The following is a 23,141-nucleotide window of genomic DNA, read 5'->3' as shown; positions in this document are numbered from 1 at the left end:
TATAAAAATAAGAATAAACAAACAAACCAGCAGAACTGTGAATTATTTATAAATTAAAACTATCCAAAATAAATAAAAAATATATTAATAATTAACAATAGAGGAATAAATAAAAACAAATAAATAAATAATACATCTATGAATTAACAATGAACAGCGGTGTATTTAATATTTTTTTATTAACATGACCTAGATTAATAAATGTTGTAAAAAATGGTTTTCAATTATATCTAATGTATTAACTAATGTTAATGATTTGAACTTTATTGTAAAGTCTTACCATTAATTCTCCGAGTTCTGGATGGGCTTCAAATGTTGTCTTAAATAACTTAAATAAAACCGAAAATCAGTGGATGTCCTTAATAAAAATATTAAAGCAAATGACCTTTATTTTAAAGGAAGAAAAAAGGATGGCAAAAGTATTGTGCTGTGAACTGCTGAGCTACACCTGTGACTGAACACCTGAGTCAACTTGAGCTGATTTGACTTCATACATCCATGTGAGAGAGATCCAGGACGACTGAGCGCAGGTTATTTTGGGTACATGGAGAGAGTGGGAGTCTCAGTCACTTGACCTCTGACCTCCACACTGCTTGTGTCTTTGTGAAACCAGCACAGCTGCCACGAGTGAGTGTTTCTATATCCGTCTGTTAATATGTGTGTTTGTCTAAATATGTCTCTGCTAAAACGACCATCTCATCTGTGACTCCAACTGCTTGAGACACTTAACCCTGTGTTCTCGCCGTGAAAAAAACTCATTCAGAAGGCTGTTTTACATTGTTCACAGAAAAAAGAGCATCGATAATGAATGACAAAAGCAGAGAGAGAAGATCAGAGACAGATCTAGAAAGACAAACAGAGCTGAACTGGATTTGAACTCATTTAAGGCTGTTTATGGATTTGTAATCTGACAGAATGAAACCAAACACTCACGTGACCTACATCTGTCTGTATTGATGTGTTTGTTTGCTATGGGTGATGGGCCTCTGCATGGTTAGATATTAAATATGAATGTGTAATCTAGAAAAAAGGCAGCTAAAGTTCACCTTAATGACCTTACAATGCATTTAGACACTGGATTCACACTTGTCAACATGTCATTGCATTTTAAAAACAGAATATCACAGCAACTGCACTGAAGTACTGTAGGGACTTTTCTTGTTTTTCTCATTTTCACGTTTTTTTTTTAACACTAGATCTGTTGTTTTAGCATTTCAGTTATTTTCTGAAAAGTGTGCCTGCTCTGTTTTTTAAATAAATGCCCTTACGTAAAATAAATAAATACTGAATTAAAACTGTGAATGAATTGAAGTATATTTATAAAAATAATAACAAATAATAATAAAATATTTTATTTCTTATATATGAGCATTACCCTATATTAATAATTAATATTATGTAATCTTAGGACATATTATTACATAATATAAAATTATGATTTATTTTATTAAGGATATACATAACTTTTTATTTAATATATAAATAATATATTAAATATAACTAACATAACTTTATTTAAATTATATATATATTTTTCATATATTAAAAGTACATTTATAAATTAACATTACCCTAAATTAATCAGTAAAACAATAACATTTTATTATTAAAATATTTTATTATAAATATACTAATATATCAATTAACATTGAATTAACAATGAACAATAGTAGGCCTATATTTTCAAATTAAGATGAACCTTTGTTTATAAATGCTGTAAATGTTCATTATTAGTTCATGATACTTAATGCATTAACTAATGGTAATGAAATGAACTTTACTGGAGTATTACCATTAATGTTCCTAGTTCTGGAGGGACTTTGAATGGGGTTCCATGGAGTCAAAACTAGATCTATTGTTTGAGCATTTCCAACTTGTTTTTCTGAATTGTTTTGCCTGAAAAATGTGCCTGTGAGGTCTCTTTTGTAAAATGCATGCCCTTATTTTGACAGTCTCTTATCGAATGCAATGACATTCATACATTAAGTGTGATGTGATTAAATACATTGTGGACGTGAGGCCCAGGTTTATGTCATATGGTTGTATAAGCATGTCACTCTCTATTGTCCTGTTGTCCACAGCCGATCTGCTGCGGCGCGTGACGGACAGAACAATGATGCCGCTATCAGGCACTGAGGTCAGACTCAACGGTCACATGATTACCTGCTCATCAGCATCCGAGCCCAACCTTTACAGGTACATATGCATTTACTCACACTTTTACATTTAAAGGGGTCATATGATGCGATTTAAATTTTTCCTTTCTCTTTGAAGTGATACAAGCTCTTGGTGCATAAAGAAGATCTGTAAAGTTGCAAAGACTAAAGTCTCAAATCCAAAGAGATATTCTTTACAAAAGTTAAGAGTCGGTTGGCACCCATAGCCTTGTGGTTAGTGTGTCGACATATAGTGCAACTGCGCTTACGGCGACCCGAGTTCGAATCCCGTCTCGAGGTCCTTTGCCGATCCTGCTCCCTTCTCTCCTCCCAGTGCTTTCCTGTCAGCTCTCTACTATCCTCTCACAATAAAGGCATAAAAAGGCCATAAATAAAAAAAATAAAAAAAAATAAAAAACCAAAATAATGTTCTTTTTAGCAGCATCATATGACCCCTTTAAACGACTAAAATAAATATTTGACGAAATGTGTTAGGATCAATAGCTGGAATTCTGTTGTTTATCTGGATTGACGTATGAAAATTTTATTATTGTTATCAGGCCCGTTTGGAATCTGAACCAATGGAATTCTGCATTTGAATGCCTGACAGGAATGCTCATGGAACTTGGCCAATCATAATTCAGTATCAATCCTAAAGGAATCAAAAAAGAATCCGACAGAATAAAGTGGAAACTGGGAATTTCTGTAGGATTTTACTTGATCTTTTTAGGATTGGTTTCAAATGATAGGATTTCCATTAGCATTCCTTTAGGATCTTTTGACTAGGGACAAACCCCTCACTGCATTAAACGCTTGTTTATGAAGTCTTTTGGCAAATTTTATGATGTTTTTGGTTAAAAATAGGATTGTCTGTACATTATGCATTCAACTTACACAATTTTTTTTTGTATGTTAAAATTTTAATATTGTACCAATAATTAGCACAAAAAATGACATACACTTCCAGTGAAAAGTTTGGAATAATTAGGATTTTTAATCCCTTTTTTTAGGTTTTGATAGAAGTATAAAATACAAGAAAAATAGTAATATTGTGAGATATTATTGCAATTTAAAATAACTGTTTTTTATCTGAGTATATTTTAAAATGTAATTTATTTCTGTGATGCAAAACTGAATTTTCAGCATCATTACTCCAGTCTTCAGTGTCACATGATCCTTCAGAAATCATTCTAATGTACTGATTTGCTGCTCAAAAAACATTTATTTTTATTATCAATGTTGAAAACAGTTGTGCTGCTGAATATTTTTGTGGTAACCATGATAGGCTTTCATTCAAAAGTCAGGGGTAAGATTTAAATAATAATAATAATAATAAAAAGCTGTTCATCAAAGAATTCAGAACATAATTGAGCAGAAATAATAATTGAGCACCAAATGAACATGTCATAATTTAAATGGCATGAAACATATTAAAATGTTTTAAAAACATACAGATTGTGTGCCTAGTTATCTGTGAGCATTTATAGTGACATCAAAATAGAAATAAACCAGCAGTGACCAGTAGTCCCCAACTTTATACTCACATACAGGTGTTGACTGTTCCTGACTGCTTCATGTTCTTGTTTTTCGTGCCACATGGTGTTATCTTGTCCATGCTGAAGGAACCTATCCATTCCCAACACAAACAATCTGAAACACATGAGATCAGACAGTGAAACAAGCTCTCCAGGGTCATCAGAGGTCACAACCTATTGCTCCACTTACCAAACCTGCACAATTGATTCTCTATGGTCCTCATGCTCGAGTCCGATATGAGAAAACCAGAGAGATGAACTGACGGGAAAAGCGTCAAAGGCTTCAGGTTGCATTCAAGTTAACTCTATGCATAATCTATGATATGCATTCCTTCACCACAGAAAATCATTTCAACAATTTGCAAAAACAAACAACAATTACATATCATGAACATTTAAAAACTAACCCAAAATGACAAGCAAACAGGTTCTATAAACATGTGAGGCAAGACACACCACATCCACCACAATCTCCCATAATTCCACTGGTTTATTGACACATTCACGGACAGAACATTCCTGAACACTCCTGCATCAGAACACAGTGCATGAGAAATTCAATCAGTATCAAAAACACACAACATGGCCCACAAGCTCGACCCACAAAATCACCAATATGTTTTGCATAGGAAAGTATTTAGCACACTTTTGAACAAAAATACAGACATTTATACTTTTTTTTTTTTTTTGCAGTTGCTGGTCGTTATTTTAAATAATCAACCTTTTTTGACATTTCATATTTACTGTAATTACCCCCAAAAATGATTTTTCAGATAGTAATAAATGCTTAAGAAATTACGGAAAAGTTAGAAATAATAGTTAAGGATATGGCAAGCAATAAAAGAAAATGTACAAAAATAAATAAAAAAAATAAAATAAAAAATTGGATGGTTTTTGTAATACATTACAAGCACAATCACTGGATCGCCCTCATTGATCTGAGGTTAATGTGACATTCAACAGGTACATCTACATAGTCTAACATTCCAGTCTTCAACAGTCCTACTTGTGTAAAAATAAATGCCCCTTCAGTGCAAACGTTCATCTTCATGCATGAACACAAACACACTCAAAGAGTCTCTACAACACATCCATGTTTAGGAACTTTTTGTCCCAGCACACAAAGTCATGATTACACTACATTTTACTTCATTTTCAACAGTGTTCATCGTGGGTAAATCACACAAAAACTGTCAAGGGACATTTTTACCCCAAAATCAAAAGAAATAAATATGACAGAAATTATGAAAAAATAAATTATATTTTTCTTAAAGAAAATTAGGCTTTTTTTTATTTTGGTTACTATTTGCTATTTTATTTTTCATGATCAGGATATTATTTGTTGTGCTGACTTTAGTTAATGATTAAAATGGACTTAATTGTCATAAAACAAATCATAACAGGCTTTACTATACACATAAAAATTAGAATATTTATTATAATAATTAAATTTTATATATATATATAGCCTATAAATGTGTGTGTGTGTGTGATTCTATATATTTAAAAAAAATTGACATTTATTTTATAACTATATACATATATTTAATTTTAAATTTTTATTATTAGTTAGTTATTATAATTCTAATTCTGTTTTTTCCTTCTGTTTTTGGGGTGAAATGTCTCTTGACTTTTTCATGATATTCACCCTCATAAGCTTATTCTTGGTGGAACATGATCAGCCTCAAACAAATTCATGTTTATTAAATGATGGTAACAAAAATACAAAAAGCGTAGTTTAAACCATTAGTCAACGTATTTGTGCAGTTATACAACCAGATCCATTGATAAATTGATTTCCAGTTTCCTGGAATGAAGTGAAATAATGAAGCTTTTGCTTTTTATTGATATGTGTAACTAGCGGTTAGCTGTGTTAGCATAATTCTGCTGTAAAACAGGCAGGAACATACAAACACAAGCCCAAAACCAACAAAACAAAAATAGTTTTTTGGCCAAACAAACTTCCTAGAATTCTTCACGTTCTCCTGTGGAGGTAAAATCCTCTTCCTGTGCTTCTGACACAGTGTTTGTGGCGTCCCAAATGTTTGGTCACTTAAAGTGCGTATCCGGTCATGTGACTGAGTTACAGCTCAAAGTATTAGACACTAGAAAGACAGAAAGAGAGGGAAAGCGAGTGTGTGTTGGGTCAGGTTGACGCCACGGGCCGCAGCAACTCCAGCTGGGATTCCAGAGTGACTCGCTCCCGATGCACAACCTTATGAAGAAAGAGAGGAAGAAGAGAAAGAAACAGAGCTGAAGTAAAATGGCTGTGATTATCTGAGATAAGCTAAGCTGACTCTATTAAATGAAACAATTTCATTTCACGATTTCCTTCAGGCCTCAGTGATTTCCTCCACTCTTTCACAATAAAAAACCTGAAGCTAAAAACGTAAGTGATCTGATCCAAGTTCATCCAAATCCACATCTCCTCAAGCTTTTCGGAAAGAAAGAACTTGCTAATTACATGTTTTGAGTGTTGTGTGCACATGCAATACTCACTGTCACCATGACAAGGTGTTGATGTGCAGTTGCTAGGGTGTCCTAAAAGGATTTAGTATGTTGCTACAATTTTTTGGGTGGTTTTAGTGTGTTGCTATGTGGTCACTAAGGTGTTCTGAGTGTGTTTGGTGGGTTCAGTGTGTTGCTACGTGGTTGCTAAGGTGTTCTGAGTGGATTTAATGTGTTGCTAGGCGGTTGCTAGGGTGTTTTGAGTGGGTTTAGAGTGTTGCTTTGCATTTGCTAAGGTGTTCTGAGTGGGTAGAGTGGGTGTAGTGTGTTGCTATGTGGTTGCTAAGGAGTTTTGAGTGGATCTGTGTGTCACCCTGAGGTTGCTAGGGTGTTCTGAGTGGGTTTATTCTGTTGCTATGTGGTTGCTAGGGTGTCCTAAAAGGATTTAGTTTGTTGCTACAATTTTTTGGGGTGGTTTTAGTGTGTTGCTATGTGGTCACTAAGGTGTTCTGAGTGGGTTTGGTGGGTTCAGTGTGTTGCTATGTGGTTGCTAAGGTGTTTTGAGTGGGTTTAATGTGTTGCTATGCAGTTGCTAAGGTGTTCTTAGTGGATTTAGTGTGTTGCTATGCGGTTGCTAGGGTGCTTTGAGTGGGTTTAGGGTGTTGCTTTGCGTTTGCTAAGGTGTTCTGAACGGATTTAGTGTGTTGCTATGCGGTTGCTAAGGTGTTCTGAATGGATTTAGTGTGTTTCTATGCGGTTGCTAGGGTGTTTTGAGTGGGTTTAGGGTGTTGCTTTGCATTTGCTAAGGTGTTCTGAATGGATTTAGTGTGTTTCTATGCGGTTGCTAGGGTGTTTTGAGTGGGTTTAGGGTGTTGCTTTGCATTTGCTAAGGTGTTCTGAATGGACTTAGTGTGTTGCTATGCGGTTGCTAGGGTGTTTTGAGTGGATTGAGGGTGTTGCTTTGCGTTTGCTAAAGTGTTCTGAATGGATTTAGTGTGTTGCTTTGCAGTTGCTAAAGCCTTCTGAGTGGGTTTAGTGTGTTGCTATGCAGTTGCTAGGGTATTCTAAGTCAGTTCGGAGTGTTGCTATGTGGTTGCTAGGGTGTTGCTATTCCTTTGCCATGATATTCTTATTGGGTTCAATCTGTTCCTATGTGGTTACTAAGGTATTCCTGGTGGGTTTGGTCTGTTGCTATGTGGTTGCCAGGGTGTTTTGAGTGGTTGCTAACATTAAATATAAGCAATAGTAATAGTGATGCTTAATTTAACACTAATAAGCTGATCCCCATTTGACAAATGTTTTGAGCACACAGTCACTTGTCATATGAGGAACGCTACTGAGGTCACGACCGTCAGATGACATCAAACAGAAAGGATGAAAGCGGCCGGTCTGATGCTCACAGATGTCTCTGGAACGTTTACTGCTACCTGTCTTCATTTGTCATTAAACTCTCGTATATCACGTATCTTCTAAAACAATTCAGACAGACACAGACACACATACCATTACAGTCATCTGACACCCATCAGGAACATCTTCTCAAATATCTACACTCGTCTGACTGCTTTTTGAAATATGTCAGATTCTTGCTGTATCAGTGTATCTGACACTCCATGCATGGTGTCAATGCTCAATCTCACCAGACTTCATGCATTTCCACTATGAAAGTTATAGGCAATATTGGATATTTTATTGCACATGCTCATTTCTCCTGTTTTTACATTTATATTAGCCATCATGTAATACTCACTTAAAGTTCATATTTAAAACACAAGAAATTTAATAACATTGTTACATGCAGTATTTAGCAAATCTCATACTCAGTATGCATTTCATAGTGTTCTGAGGCCTAAAATCACATGAAGCATTTAAAACAACTAATTTAGTGTTTCAATTTTTATTTATTTAGAAAAAAAAATCTCTCTCATCAAATCCATCTACACCTTCATGCATTTTTGTCACACTTTATTTTCACCAGACAATTTAAATAAAATAATTATATTTTGTCATTTATATTTAAATAATGTCCAACCTTTACAGCAAAGCAAACTTTGATGACATAAAGGTGCTAAATTAAATTTTAAAACTTAAAAATAAAAAAGCTTAATTTTATATTTAAATTACAATTTTTATATGTATATTTATATTTAAATTTATATTTAAATGTAATTATTTACTGTATGTTGAGTAAATAAATGTAAAAAAATAAAATAAAATTGAAAAAAAATTAGAATAAAGCAAGAATGTACTCAAAACTAGAAGACTAGAAAACAAACACTCCGTAATGTGAGAGTTGTAACATAGCATGTAGGGGTCCGCAGGTTAATCAGTTCCCAGCATGCAGTGCAACCTGATCTGCACATGGGCGTTTATGAGCAGCAGTCTAGTGTCTTTCGTTTGTCCTTTCCCTCACTTTCTTTCACTCTCTCTTTCTGCTCTCATTGTCGGTGGTAAAATGCATTTCCAAGCACATTCTGGTGCTCATTAGAAATAGCTCAGCCTCATTTCAAACACACAACAGCTGCTGCAGGATGCACTATTTTAAAAAAGACAACTGCTTGAACCAAGCTTGAGTCCAGGCTTGCATTTTCAGAAAGCCAGCATGTGTGTGAATGTGTGTGTGTGTGTGTGTGTGTGTGTGTGTTCATTGAGCGGATCTCTGAATGATTTGAGGACTGCAAATTTACACCATCTCCAGTCACTCAATAACTCTTCAGGGTAACACAAGCCGTCTGTGTTTATATATAAAAGCAGCATGCGTCCGATACCAGACTAGAAGAGATATTTGATTGGTCTGGCTAGAGGTGTCGGTAATAGCATGTGCTGCCCATCTAGAAAACTAACCATGTGTGAACAGACTTCAGCTTCAATGTCCAGTTATGATCATATGAGACTGCTAACGTTTTAGGCATCAATGGGCAGCATTTATTTATTAATGGCTTGCCTTCTTGGAATAACCACGTGTAAGAGCAGAAAAATTAGCAGAAAGTGTCCCCAAAATAAATTCTGTCATCATGTATGCATTCTCATGTCAAACCCGTATCACTTTCTTTCTTCCAGTAAACGCAAACGAGGGTGAGAAAATGATGACAGAATGTTAATTTTTTTTGAGTGAACTGTAAGTATAAGTGGTTATAAATGTGTCCGTACGGTTGGTGCACCTTTAGCTGTTGCTGTAGTTCACTGTTGAGACGTGTCAGGACTGCGTTGGTTTCTCGGTTCTTCCGTATGGCCATCTGGATCTCTCTCTTCTGCTTGGGTGGAGGCCTGGAGCACAACAGCAGATAATCATCTCCTGTGTCTGTATGTGTACAAGAGCTTTCAATGGTGTTCAATTCATGGCCCTACTTGCTTAGCATTTATAAATCACTGATACATGCTGTTTGCTCCCTGATGTATTGTGTAAGAGGGATGTTTATTGATATATTCATTTTAGGATTTATATTTAATATAACATTTTTCATGAACGTTTTATTATCATCATTGCATTTTTTCTTATGGAAATAAATAAAAAATAGACTAACATATGTTAAAGATTACTTATGTTTTTGTAAATAGTTACTGTAAACACTGTCATTCTTGTCTATTTAATATTATATACTTATTGCATTTTATATTATTATTAATATTGTATCTTTATTTCTTATAATTTACATATTTTTAATAGAATTTTTGTTATTTTTCTATATAATCTTTAAAATATAATGTTATGGTAAATAATATAATATAATATAATATTATTATTAATTATTATTAGATTTTTCAAATTTACTTAATGTTTTATTTATATTACAAGTATTCTTTATGCTATTGTAAATCATTATTTTAAATACTGTCAATATTGTTTATTTAATATTTAATATTATATATTTTATTTACATTTTAAATAATAATAATACATTAAATTGTAAATTACTATTTTCTAATTTACATATTTGTAATCTTTGAGCAATTATAAGTTATTGTCAATAGTTACTGTAAATATTTATACTCTCTATATTTAATATTTTATATTATACAATGAATACATTTAAAATTATTATTATTATTATTATTATTATTATTGCATTTTTTTATTTGCTTACCTTTTTTTTTTATTTTATAAGGAATTTTCCAGCTATTGTTATTGTTATATGTTATTGTAAACATGGCCATTAAAAAAAATTATAAAAATATATGGACCTCTGGCTAGATTTGGTCAATGTTGCAGCAGAGTAGGGCGTGGCCGAGGGGGGCGTGGCACTCTGGCTTTCAGGGTGGAGCTTTCTTCGCACTGGCTTCTGAGGGGCGTGGCCTTGGTGTACCACTGTAGACTCCTGGGAAGAGATTTAAATGTTAAAGATAGACTTTGAGAGAAACTCATCAAACATGCCAGTACACTGAAGATGAGCAGAAGATGCTCATGTTGATGATGGGTCTGAGCATCTGTGAGATATGGGCTCCTTTTAAAGGGGCTCAGATGAGGTGTTGGGTGCTTGTTAATGGGACGGGGTCAACTCTTACCGATTTGGGAGGCGTCAGATCCTCTGTGCTCAGACCTCTCACGCTGCTCTCCTGCTGTAAAAGGATGAGGAGTTTGGGATCAGGAGGTCTTCAGGTGTCAGTTTATAGCTTTACAAGAACATTTTTGTTTTACACATGCATGCATCAAGATTTTTTTAATTTGCAGTATAAATGATTGAAAATGAATAAAAAAATGGAAATTCTGTCATCAGTTAAACACCCTCAAGTTGTTCCAAACCTGTATGAATTTCTTTCTTCTGTTGAACATAAAGATATTTTGAAGAATGTTGGTAACCAAACAGCTACTGGTCCTCATTGACTTCCATAATATGGAAAAAATACTATGGAAATCAATGGCTACCGGCAACTGTTTGGTTACAAACATTCGTTAAAATATCCTTAGAACAACTTGCTGGTGAGTTAACATCAGAATGTTCATTTTTGGGTGAACTAGCCCTTTTAAGTCAAAATTTTCCCGGTCTCTTTCCAAAAGAGTCTCTCACACAGAGGAAGTGCACTGTAAAAAATCCAACTTACATTTTGTATTACAAACTCAGTTTTTAAAGTTTATTCAACTATTTAACATGAAAAAAGTTGAGATAACACATAAAAGTAAGTAAAATAGAAATTTAGACCAATTTGTTTGACCAAATTAATATTTAAAGTTGGAACAACTAACAACGTTAAGTTTGTTATAAGTATTGCCCACAAAGGCTGATGAGCATGCACAGTTCGATCACTTTTTTATATACAACGCCATTTTCATTTCTCCCACTTCATTTTCGAGCTGCCTCAAGCGGCGCCCGTTTATTCCGTCAATATGATGTGAATTAAATTTGTTCACAATATGCACTTCTTTACAACGTATCGTTAGGTGGCTTCAAGTGAGTTCAATTTTCCCCGAGTTGCCTCAGGTCAGACGGCGCCTGTTTTTTTTCGACAGTGTATCTTAACGTTAACATAATCGCTCCGGTAGGTACTATTCTTTGTATAATAAATTACGATAAATTTATTTATTTTTTTTAAATATGTGGTTTTGTATACAGACGTGGACTTCGAGTTGGCTCAGGCGGTGCCCGTTTAGTCCATCCGTGATCACAGGGTAAGGTTTTTTTTATGTGTAACGATATCAGGCTACGATATGATTTGAACGAAATTTGTTCACAATATGCGCTTCTGTACAACGGTGTAGGTGGCGGCAAGTTAGTTCAATTTTCCTGCTTCGTCTTCGAGTTGCCTCGGGTCAGACGGCGCCAGTTTTTTTCTGGCAGGTCCTAGGATGCATCGGGGGTGAGTAAAACACAGCCTAATTTTAATTTTTGGGTGAACTAACCCTTTAAATTCTTCCCTCGCTCTTTAAAGTGAATTACACAGCTATCCCTCAATGCTGCGCCGTGTGCGTTCATGGATCACTGAGGGCATACCATCAATCTTGACACTCTCAGTAAAGACTCTCTGACTTACAACATCCCACTTACGCTGCTGTATTTCACACAAACGTGACTACTGTTCATTTAACCCTGCGTGACTGGAACGGCCATATTTCCACGCTATCGTACTCTGTCACTGTTGTGTAAACATTCAATCACGTCATAAAAAATGCAATGCATTGTTTAAAAAGTGCCTGCCGTCCAGGACTGTGGTCGCTGTGGCACAGGGAATCTGTTCTTTATGGCACAATGAAAAGTAATGGCAGAAACAGGCCGACTGCGAGGCTATAAATTTGTCTGAAAAGTCATAAAGTGGTTTGATTTGCTGCGGCATGCAACAAGTTATTTCGCCCAGCCAGCCGTACCCTCGGGAAAACATGCAAGAGTTATGAGCGTAATACAGCCGTGTGAAAGTAACGGTGCCCATCGCTGCCTATAAAACTCAGAAGGACTATTACACGGCAAAGGAGTATTAAATAAAAACAAGTGCTCCTTCAAACAGGAAAAATGTGACAGAGCCGAAAACCTGCCTAGAATATGCTGTGTGAGAGAAAAATAGAATAAAATGAAATTTGATTAGATGGATAGGGTAAAATATTCTAAACTGGTCAGTTCAAGCTGTTTAGTCATTTACAACAGCGCCACACTTTGTTTGTATAATGTAATGAGCTGTGAATTCATTTCACATAATAATTTAACAAAAAATACAGAGGAATTAGCATGCAGAAATAATTCTATTTACTAATCTAACGCAGAGAGGACTGCAAAGTGCAAAAAAAAAAAAGAAACGTAAAAAAGTTTCCTGCACCTTTATTTTGTACTGGTCTTTATGTTATTTTATAAATAATCAATTGTTTTTTTTTTAAATAAAATAAAATAAAAATGTTAATTAAATTATGTTAAAAGAGACCATTCACAATTCATTCCATTAGATTGTGCTAAGCCAATGACACAATACTTTAAAAAGCATAAAAATATTTAATCATATAGATAATTGAATGTAAAACCATTTTGAAAAACAACTTCATTATTATTTAGATTTATTTTTTTTAATACTTTTTATTCTATATAGTCATTCAATAATATTTGATTGAAAATAAAATTAATAATAATAAAAAATAAAAATAATAAAATATTACTATTACTCTATCACAATCTTAGATTTATTTTAATAACTGCAAAAAAACTAAAGGTAAACAATTTCAAAAAAGTTAAAAAGTCTATATAATTATAATATAATTATGTGTATATTAATTATATGGACTTAAAATTATAAGTTATAATTTTAATTTATTTTTATTTAATCTTTTTATTCCATTTATTACATTAAACAAAATTTAACAAATTGTTCCTGGAACAACATTTCTGTCAAACCAGCACAGTCCTAAACCTAACCATAACCCTAACTACCACCTCTGAGACTGGACAGAAATAATGATAGCCTGATGTCACTAAAACTTTTACCCTAACTCTAAAATCTGATTGGTTGATGGGAATATTACTACAGAAATACTGATTCAGGAACACCTAGACCCTACTTGGGTAAATCACAGTAATACAACCAGTACACCCTATTATAAATTAATAAATTATTATAAAGTGTTTCTGTAATAACAGGCACTGAAACAAATCATGACTGTCCCCGTAATATCACATCATAATACTGAATACTGCATAAATATGCTCTCTCTCTCTCTGATCCGTCAGCACTCAGGAGAGATGATGATGATGATGTGATTCAAGGTCAAACGTGAATCTCTTGGTTCCTGCTCAGAAACATCTCAGCTCAGAGTTTAATTAAGAATGAGCTCTTTCCCCTGAAGGAATGTAAACGAGTGGAAAGTAAGTGATGAAGGATGTTTTCTGAGACATGTGCCCTGAGATCTGGAGGAAACTCAGTAATGAACACCTCGGGGCTGCTGTGTTGTCTTTAGTTAACAAGGGACATAAAAATGAAAAAAAAATATGATATGAATACGAACCCAGATATAATTAATCACAGACTGTCAGGTCTAGTCCCAAAATGAGATCTTGATGGTAGGTCAAGTCATGCAGGTAGATGCCAGCAAGACAATAATCTTTGTCAGAACTTGCCACTTATATATGAGCAAAACCTGTCTCAGCAAAGCACAGATGCTGGATTTATGACAACCGTGACAAAGCATGATAAATAACGTCCAAGAAATAGTGCTCAATAAGCCAAATGCACAGTAGACATGATTCATAATTGATTCCAATAAAGTTTGCTAATGCAAAAATGCCAAAAGCATAAAAATACAAAACATGCAGAAAATTGAAGGTAAAATTATTATAAAACAAGTTTTTGATGTATTTTCATTTTATTTTTATATTACTTTTTATTCAATATAATATAAATATTATATTAATTTTATTTCATATATATAATAACAAAATTATAATATTGCTATTATAATGTAATAAATTAAAATAATAATTTTACTATTATTCTCTCACAATCGTAGATTTATTTTAATAACTGCAATAAAATACTAAAAAAATTAAAGATTAAATTATTTCAAAGACTTTCAAAAGTCCATTATTATTTAGATTTTTTTTTATATATATTTGAATAAAACAAAAGTTATTTCATATAAAAACAAAATAAAATAAAATAATTCCTATTTATTACTATTCTCTCATAATCTTGGATTATCTTAGAGTATAAAAAGCATAAAAAATTGAAGGTAAAATAATTTATATATATGTAAAATAATAAGTAATATATATATATATATATATATATATATATATATATATATAACCTAATATTATCTCACAATCTTGAATGCATTTTAATAAGTATAAAAGCATCCAGAAATTTGAAGGTAAAACAAGTCCACTATTAGTCAATTCAATTATTATTATTATTATTATTATCATTTTTATAAAGTAAAATATATTCACCATTTATTACTATTATTCTCTTATATCTTGGACTTACTTTAGGGACGCATGAAAAATAAGTGCCAAATCAATTACTGGCCAATATTAGAGATTTATTAGAGATTAGTGGAAGGTATGTGCCTTCTAAATGCAGTCTAGAAAGGCGACTTGCTGGGTTTTAGAATCTCACTTGTCAGATCGTGCCTGATTAAGACACTGTGTTTCTCTGTCCAACAATAACCTCATGAAACCCATAACTCACACATCTATGACAAATGAATTTCACACAGCGATCACATTCCCTCTCATATCTTTACAGAAGCCAAAAGTTAAAAGCATGAAGGGGTAAAAAGGCCATAAAGATGAAGGAAGGCTTGTGGTACGAGACAGTTTAAGGCTTTTGAGGACTTCAGCTGAGTTATGAGTACTTGATCAGACCAGAATCCCTTCATATAGAGTCTACGGTCATATCTTCATATCTTATGTAAGTCTTAGCTTTCATAGTCAGGGCTTGAGCACAGATATTTGCAGGTGCCTGTGCTGTGAAAACAGTGTGTGTGTGTGTGTGTGTAACGTAAGCTGAGGTAAGAACGGCCCACATCGGTGAGCGTATGAGCTTGTGTAGCGCTGATGTGTGTGTGTGTGTGTGTGTGTTTTCATTGGGTACTCTTATTAAACTGTGGGAAACTGCCGTCTCTTCTCAGCCTGCAGCCACAGAAACAAGAGAACACACACATCATGGACAGTAACACGGCTGAAGAGGTGCAGACGTGTTCACACATGCCAAAAAGAGGAAGTTCAGACTCTTCAAAGAGGATACATAATTAATAACTGAGAGAGGAGCGATGACAGACAGCAGGAAGAGTGTGTGTGCAGAATTTCAATGACCCTAACTTTATTAAACAGGCAGATTTGAGTTCATAGATCGAAGAAATATTTTTAAAAACTTGTGTTACATACATTTGTCTAGCAAAATTTTTTTGGACATTAATAACTGCACAATCATGGCTGAGACCCTGCATATTTTTTTTTATAAATGGAATAAATACTTGTATTTATTAAAAATTATAAATTAAAATTAATTCAAATGCCCTCATCCTCACAGTAGACTATTTAAAAAATACAAGTAATTTAAAATTAATTCCAATCAATACAAATTCTCACACAACCTTTGATTTATTTTAATAAGTACAAAATATTTAAGTACAAAATTAATAATAATTTAAATTAAATATTATAAATTAAAATCAATTAAAATGTCCTCATTCTTGCTTATTCTTAAAATTCTTATTTTAAAAATTTGATTTAGTGTAAAAAAATGAAACCAATGCAAAATTCATTCAAAACAATCACAATTCTCTCACAATCTTGGATTTATTTTAATAAATACAAAATACAAAAATCTTAATAAATACTAAATACTTAAATAAGTACGAAACTAATAATAATTTATATGAACTGTTAAAAATACAATTAATTAAAATGCCCTCATTCTTACTGTATACAATCTATTTATTATAAAATTAAATTTACTGTTTAAAAAAATAATAACAATAATTCAAAATCAATTTAAATCAAGCCCCACCCTACAATATCCCAGATGGATATTCTGTTTCAGTTGGAAATGACACATTAGAAGTTAAATTCGATCACATGCCAGTTTAGTGATCCCACATCTGAGGTTATTAAATTGTGTGTGTTTTAGTAGTGTTAGTAATTTACTACCTTGTCAGTAGGATCAATGTGAACATCTACTCACCTCCTCCCTAAACTTGCTGAAATCTGCAAAGTTTGGCTGCTGAACGGCCTTCTGGGAACTCTTCTCTGAGCCAGGGAGGAAGCTGAAGATCTGAGACATTGAATTATAACACAAGTTATAATACAACACAGTAACAGAATGGTAAAGTACCCCCCAAAAAAATGAACCACTGCATGAAACAGACCTATAATCTAATTGGATGAGCCATGTTTGAAACCATTGTAAAACAGCTGACAAAAACTGCATATCAATTAAATTCCATATTAATGCACCAAAAAAAAAAAAAAAAGATCATCTTTGACCAGTAACAGGCCAGCATAAGGTCAAGTTGGGTTTTGGAGCATGGAAGCTGGTCAAACAGCTGATGGCAAGCTAGAAACCAGTTACCACGTTTTAAAGCACACATGGCAGCTTAAACTGGACTGGCCATCAGGAAATACTTGAAATGAGGAGATCCTGAGCAGTTCACCTGTGTAGCTGGTGGTCGTGGAGGGAGAGCTGGAGGAGGAGGCAACCAGCCACTTTTAGCACCTGACAGAGGAAAAGCTATTCAGAAAACCTTCCTCGCCACTCTAATACTGCTACCACTACTAAAGCATATTCAGCACAACAAGATGTAAATAAAACAATTCACATCCACCATGTACTACAATAATCATCATTTCTTAATGCCCCAAAAAAAAAAAAAAAAAAGATCATCTTTGACCAGTAACAGGCCAGCATAAGGTCAAGTTGGGTTTTGGAGCATGGAAGCTGGTCAAACAGCTGATGGCAAGCTAGAAACCAGTTACCACGTTTTAAAGCACACATGGCAGCTTAAACTGGACTGGCCATCAGGAAATACTTGAAATGAGGAGATCCTGAGCAGTTCACCTGTGTAGCTGGTGGTCGTGGAGGGAGAGCTGGAGGAGGAGGCAACCAGCCACTTTTAGCACCTGACAGAGGAAAAGCTATTCAGAAAACCTTCCTCGCCACTCTAATACTGCTACCACTACTAAAGCATATTCAGCACAACAAGATGTAAATAAAACAATTCACATCCACCATGTACTACAATAATCATCATTTCTTTTGCACAGCTTATTTACTAAAATATTTCAAGTACAGACAATTGAGAAGTAATCACACACACTGCTGTACTAAAATAATAATAATAATAATAATTTGAGAATATATATACTACCGTTCAAAACCAGACAAGACACAACTACCACCACAAAGGTAACATGATTTCCAATCAAACAGTCTTCTTGTCAAAGCTATTTTCAAAAATTGGTATGGTAGTGTAGTATTCCCATTGTGTGATCCTGTGGCTTCATACATTTTAAGAATAAACTTTCAATATTTTCTAAGGGAATCCTGTTACTGCATTTGCAAAAGCAGCACTGAAAGTAGCCACACAGTTAATGGTGCTTCAATGTCAAATGCGCCAACACGCGCCAAGACCGCATCGACACACCAGTCAAATATTTACTTAAATTAACATGAATGCAATAAATGTAATATATATAAATGTCTGTGCTTTGTATTCTCAGTATATGAAAGGCTGTGCGTGTAAACGGTTAAATACTCAAAGAATGCTGGGATGGGCGTGAACCTTGACCGCTCTGTTGGAAGAGCTTGTTGAGGTCGAGAGAGGAGGCGCGGGAGTGAGTCTTCTGTGGTCGAGGAGGAGGAGTGGGAGGCTCCTCCACCTTCTTCATGGCATCATCTATGGAGGTGCTGGAATATGACCTGCGGGGTAAAACACACATATAGACCTCTTTAACACTGTACATGAAGAAATAAGTAATGTAGTGGTATCATGGTACAGCAAGAAAAAGTGGTACTTTGATATATATTATAGAATGGAATGACTACCATGTACAGTACCACAGTATTTACATGGTACTTTAAGTACTTCAAAGAACTCCATGGTACTATGGTAAAAGCCCCAAAAAGATTTTATGTTCATTAAAAAAAAAAAATAATAATAATAATAATAAGTTTGAGGTCAGTAAGACTTTTTTTTTTTTGAAAGATCTCTATTATGCTCACCAAGGCTAAATTTATTTCACCAAAAATATAGAAAAAAAAATGTAAAATTGTGAAATATTATTATAGTTTAAAATAGCTGTTTTCTATTTCTATTTCTATTTGAATATATTTTAAAATGTAATTTATTCCTGTGATGCAAAGCTGAATTTTCAGCATCATTACTCCAGTCTTCAGAGTCACATGATCCTTCAGAAGTCATTCTAATAAACTGGTTTGCTGCTCAAAAAAAAAAAAACATTTATTATTATTATCAATGTTGAAAACAGTTCTCAGCTATTTTTATGGAAACCATGATACATGCTTTGCAGGATTCTTTGATGAATAAAAAATGCATTTATTTGAAATGGAAATCTTTTGTAACTCTGTAAGCATCTTTACTGGCAAATTTGATAAATTTATTATGTCTTTGCTAAATAAATGTATTAATTGCTTTAAAAAAAACAAAAAAAACCCCACCTTTGAATGCTAATGTAGCAATAGTGAGAGTTTAAAAAGATTTTACCTGGGCCGTGTTCTTGACTTCATGTTTGCATCAAGTTCTTGTGGCGAATCTGTAAAACATTTGTATGTTAAGTACTCAGTTACACAGTAAAAGTATTCTTTCTGCAATAAAACTGACCAAATCCTAAAGAGAAACATTATTCATTTCATTTAAAAGCCAAACAAAAGCATCAGACTTCACCAAGAACACCAAAAAAAAATTTTTTAAATTTATTTTATTACCTGTCATCTAGAGGAGTTTTAAGTCCTAAAGAGAAACATTATTCATTTCATTTAAAAGCCAAACAAAAGCATCAGACTTCACCAAGAACACCAAAAAAACCTTTTTTTTTAATTTATTTTATTACCTGTCATCTAGAGGAGTTTTAAGTCAGTCCTAAACTGAACTGCTCTCTCTAGCCAAAAGATTTGACTTCTCAGCAGAAACACTGAATCGTAACACTAAAACATCAAACACACTCGAGAGCATCGATACTATCCAAACAATAGCATCTGAAACAGGCCTTGAACACCTACAGCTGCAGTTAACACCTCAAACGGGCCTTTGTCTCCTATCCCATCATGCACTGGGGCATTGACGAAGACTCAATATCAACTTTGATTCTCTTTTCTACCAACACTGGGGGGAAAAGGATTTAATAAGAGCCATATTGGAAGCAGCATTGCATTCAAATTGAAGTAATAAAGTGCAGGATTATTTGTGAACGCCCAGGGATCTGGGCACTTTAATAAATATGAGCTGTTATTGGATCAGAGCAGACTGCATGAAATATTAGAACAAAAGGTCAGTGCTGTGGATATAACGGGCTTTGTGTCCACACCCAGAGGCGCTGAGGGGTTTTATTTCATAACATCACACCCATCATGAGAGAAAACATACAGGCCTCTGCTAGAGTGATATACTCGCTAAATATGACTTCAACCTGATCTAAAGACCACAAGAGCTGATTTGCCAAGAGAGAGTAATGATTGGTCTGTTTTTAATCATGAACCATCTGACCATAGGTCTCTTAAAGGGATAATTCAGCCTGAGAGAAGAAAATTCGGTCATTATTTATTTGTGTTGCGGCAAACACAATTGACTTTCTTCTGTGAGACACAAAAGTAGATGTTTTGCAGATTGTTCATGCTGCCCTTTTCCATACATTGGGAATAAATGGGAACAAGCACTCTTGAGCTCAAAAAAGTAGCTCATATGACTAATAAACTTTGTTACAAGCCTTCTGAAGTCATATGATATGTCAGGCGGAGAAACAGACCAAAATTTCCCTTTGTAGTTCTCAAATTTGCATTCATTCATTTAGCAGACTTATAAATAAGGAATATAACAAGCTATTCAGCTGTCTTGTTTCAGATGGTATTGTTTGGACGGTATTGATTTTATTGACTGGAGGAAGCATTATTATGGAACATGGACTCATATTTTGCGATGGTTTAAAGTTAAAACGCCTTAATGATGGATTTGTTCCTTACAAAAACGCAGCTTTTCACTTCACAAGACATTAATTGATGGACTGGAGTCATGTGGATTGCTTGTGGATTATTGTGATGTTTTTATCAGCTGTTTGGACTCTCATTCTGACGGCACCCATTCACTGCAGAGGATCCATTGGTGAGCAAGTGATGTAATGCTACATTTGTCCAAATCTGTTCCCATGAAGAAACAAACTCATCTACATCTTTCATGGACTGAGGGTGAGTACATTTTCAGCAAATTTTCATTTTTGGGTAAAATATTCCTTTAAGGAAACAACAAGTTGAAGTACTAAAATTATTAAAATTAAAATGTAAGTAAAATAAATTAAAGCTCAATAGAAATATAAAAAAAAAAGAAAAAGAAAACAAACTAAAATTAAAAAGAAAACTAAATACTAAATAGTATATACATAATACTAAAATAACACACTAAATCAGTCTTATTTATTTGTGACCCTGGACCACAAAACCAGTCACAAGGGTCAATTTTTCGAAATTGAGATTTATATATCATCTGAAAGCTTTCCATTGATGAATGGTTTGTTAGGATAGGACAATATTTGGTCGAGATACAACTATTTGAAAATCTGGAATCTGAGGGTGCAAAAAAATAAAAATACTGAGAAAATCGCCTTTAAAGTTGTCCAAATTAAGTTCTTAGCAATACATATTACTAATAAAAAATTAAGTTTTAATATATTTACAGTAGGAAATTTACAAAATATCTTCATGTAACATGATCTTTACTTAATATCCTAATGATTTCTGGCATAATAAATCAATAATTTTGACCCATACAATGTATTTTTGGCTATTGCTACAAATATATCCCAGCGACTTAAGACTGGTTTTGTGGTCCAGGGTCACATTTGTTTGTTTGTATTGTTGTATTGGCTTTTCCTGCAGGTCTAGAATTCTCTATCAGGCTGAATTCTGCTGTGAGAAATAAAATAGCACAATAAGAGCAGTGAAATAACAATAACAGTAAGTTCACAGTAAGTGGAAGTATGGAAGAGTGGCCCCCAAAATATTTGTGCACCGGAGACATTGAATAAACTTACGAAAGATCTAAATGTCACTGCACTGGATAATAAAATACCAAAGCAAGTGGAATTTTTCACTGATTACAAACCTGGTGAAGCTTATCTTCATGTGTTAAATTTGAAAATATGTGATCTTGTGCTTCAGACGTATGGAAGATTTTCAACAAATAACAAATTGTTTTTGACATAAAACCACCTGATGGCATAAGAAGACCTGGAATCTAGTGCGTATGTCATATGCTACCTTTATGTAGCTTCTATGCATCATTTTTTTGAGCTAGACAGCATCCATTTGCTTGCATTATATTGAAAAGAGGACCTGGAACATTCTGCTAAACATCTCCCTTTGTGTTTCACAGAAGAAAAGACAGACAGGTTGAACAAAATGAGGGTGAGTAAAAGACCACAGAATTTTCATCATTGCCTGAACACAGACGGTAAAGCACAGGTAAATTAGAGGCTTTGGTTGATTCGGTGTGGGTCAGGGGCGTGTGCGTGGCCCGCTGCACCTGAGGACAGTGACTCACCTGGTTTTAAAGTGCTGACATGCTGTATTGGCTTTTCATGTGGCTCTGGAATTCTCTTTGGGCTGAATTCTGCTGACACAGCAATAAAAACACACAATAAGAGCAGTGAAATAGATCATCTACATAAGAATTTCAGTAAGTTTACAGGTTTTCCCTCTTAAGTGTGGAAGAGTGGCCCCAAAAATATCTGCACACTTAAGACACTGAAAAAACTGAAGAAAAAAAATATATCATTGCATTAAATTAAAAAAATATCAAAGCAAGTGCCATTTATTTTAAAGCACAAATGCACTCACTTAAAAAATCACTTTCTAAATTTTTATATCTATCATTCTCTCTCTTTCATTGCATTAATTTATAAAATATCAAAGCAAGTGCAGTTTATTTTAAAGCACAAATGCATTTAGACATTATTTAGACATTTTTAAGTATCCAAATACTTTTTGGGCCACTGTATAAAAAACATTAGATATTTTTTTTCCTTTAATCATGTTTATGCTTATTGACGTCTGGCTCTGAAGTCATACCCGGTTTCCTGCTTTCATCTCTCGCTTCCTGTTTAGCAGTCACACCTGGTCTAGAGGTCACCTGCAGGTCAACAGAACCGAACAGAATTTTCTGTTTGGAAAAATGAAAAGCAAGCATAAAATGACTGATATGAGGATATTTAGATGTTTACTCAGATATAAGGGCTGGACTAGTTGGATTGTTGGCTTATTGATATCTCATATGAAACAAATTAGCACCCTCTACCTTTAGCCAAATAAACATGCTCAGAGAAAGAGAGAGAGTTATATAAATATTTGTATCTTTCTTTACTGT

General features: G+C 33.9%; 1 protein-coding gene across 4 annotated transcripts in view; it reads right to left on the bottom strand.

Annotated features, from left to right (window-relative positions):
- Nucleotides 1-5,256: 5,256 nt before the first annotated feature.
- LOC107697903 (ralBP1-associated Eps domain-containing protein 2) overlaps nucleotides 5,257-23,141 on the bottom strand; it is a 48,344-nt gene continuing 30,459 nt past the window's right edge. For 2 of the 4 annotated variants that reach the window (XM_016498762.1, XM_016498766.1), the window contains 10 exons: nucleotides 22,847-22,937; nucleotides 22,320-22,388; nucleotides 19,275-19,323; nucleotides 18,306-18,469; nucleotides 17,609-17,670; nucleotides 16,736-16,825; nucleotides 10,643-10,696; nucleotides 10,322-10,455; nucleotides 9,301-9,406; nucleotides 5,257-5,906 (listed from right to left, as the gene is read on the bottom strand). In XM_016498762.1, the coding sequence (XP_016354248.1) occupies nucleotides 5,838-5,906; nucleotides 9,301-9,406; nucleotides 10,322-10,455; nucleotides 10,643-10,696; nucleotides 16,736-16,825; nucleotides 17,609-17,670; nucleotides 18,306-18,469; nucleotides 19,275-19,323; nucleotides 22,320-22,388; nucleotides 22,847-22,937 (888 nt within the window). In that variant the 3' untranslated portion in view covers nucleotides 5,257-5,837. The remainder of the gene's footprint in view (nucleotides 5,907-9,300; nucleotides 9,407-10,321; nucleotides 10,456-10,642; nucleotides 10,697-16,735; nucleotides 16,826-17,608; nucleotides 17,671-18,305; nucleotides 18,470-19,274; nucleotides 19,324-22,319; nucleotides 22,389-22,846; nucleotides 22,938-23,141) is intronic. The other 2 variants (XM_016498763.1, XM_016498765.1) reach the window with 2 other exon arrangements.

The sequence above is a fragment of the Sinocyclocheilus anshuiensis genome, unplaced genomic scaffold (genome assembly GCF_001515605.1).
Source record: "Sinocyclocheilus anshuiensis isolate Anshui unplaced genomic scaffold, SAMN03320099.WGS_v1.1 scaffold78, whole genome shotgun sequence".
Taxonomy (NCBI): domain Eukaryota; kingdom Metazoa; phylum Chordata; class Actinopteri; order Cypriniformes; family Cyprinidae; genus Sinocyclocheilus; species Sinocyclocheilus anshuiensis.
This window is presented reverse-complemented; position numbering and strand designations above follow the sequence as displayed.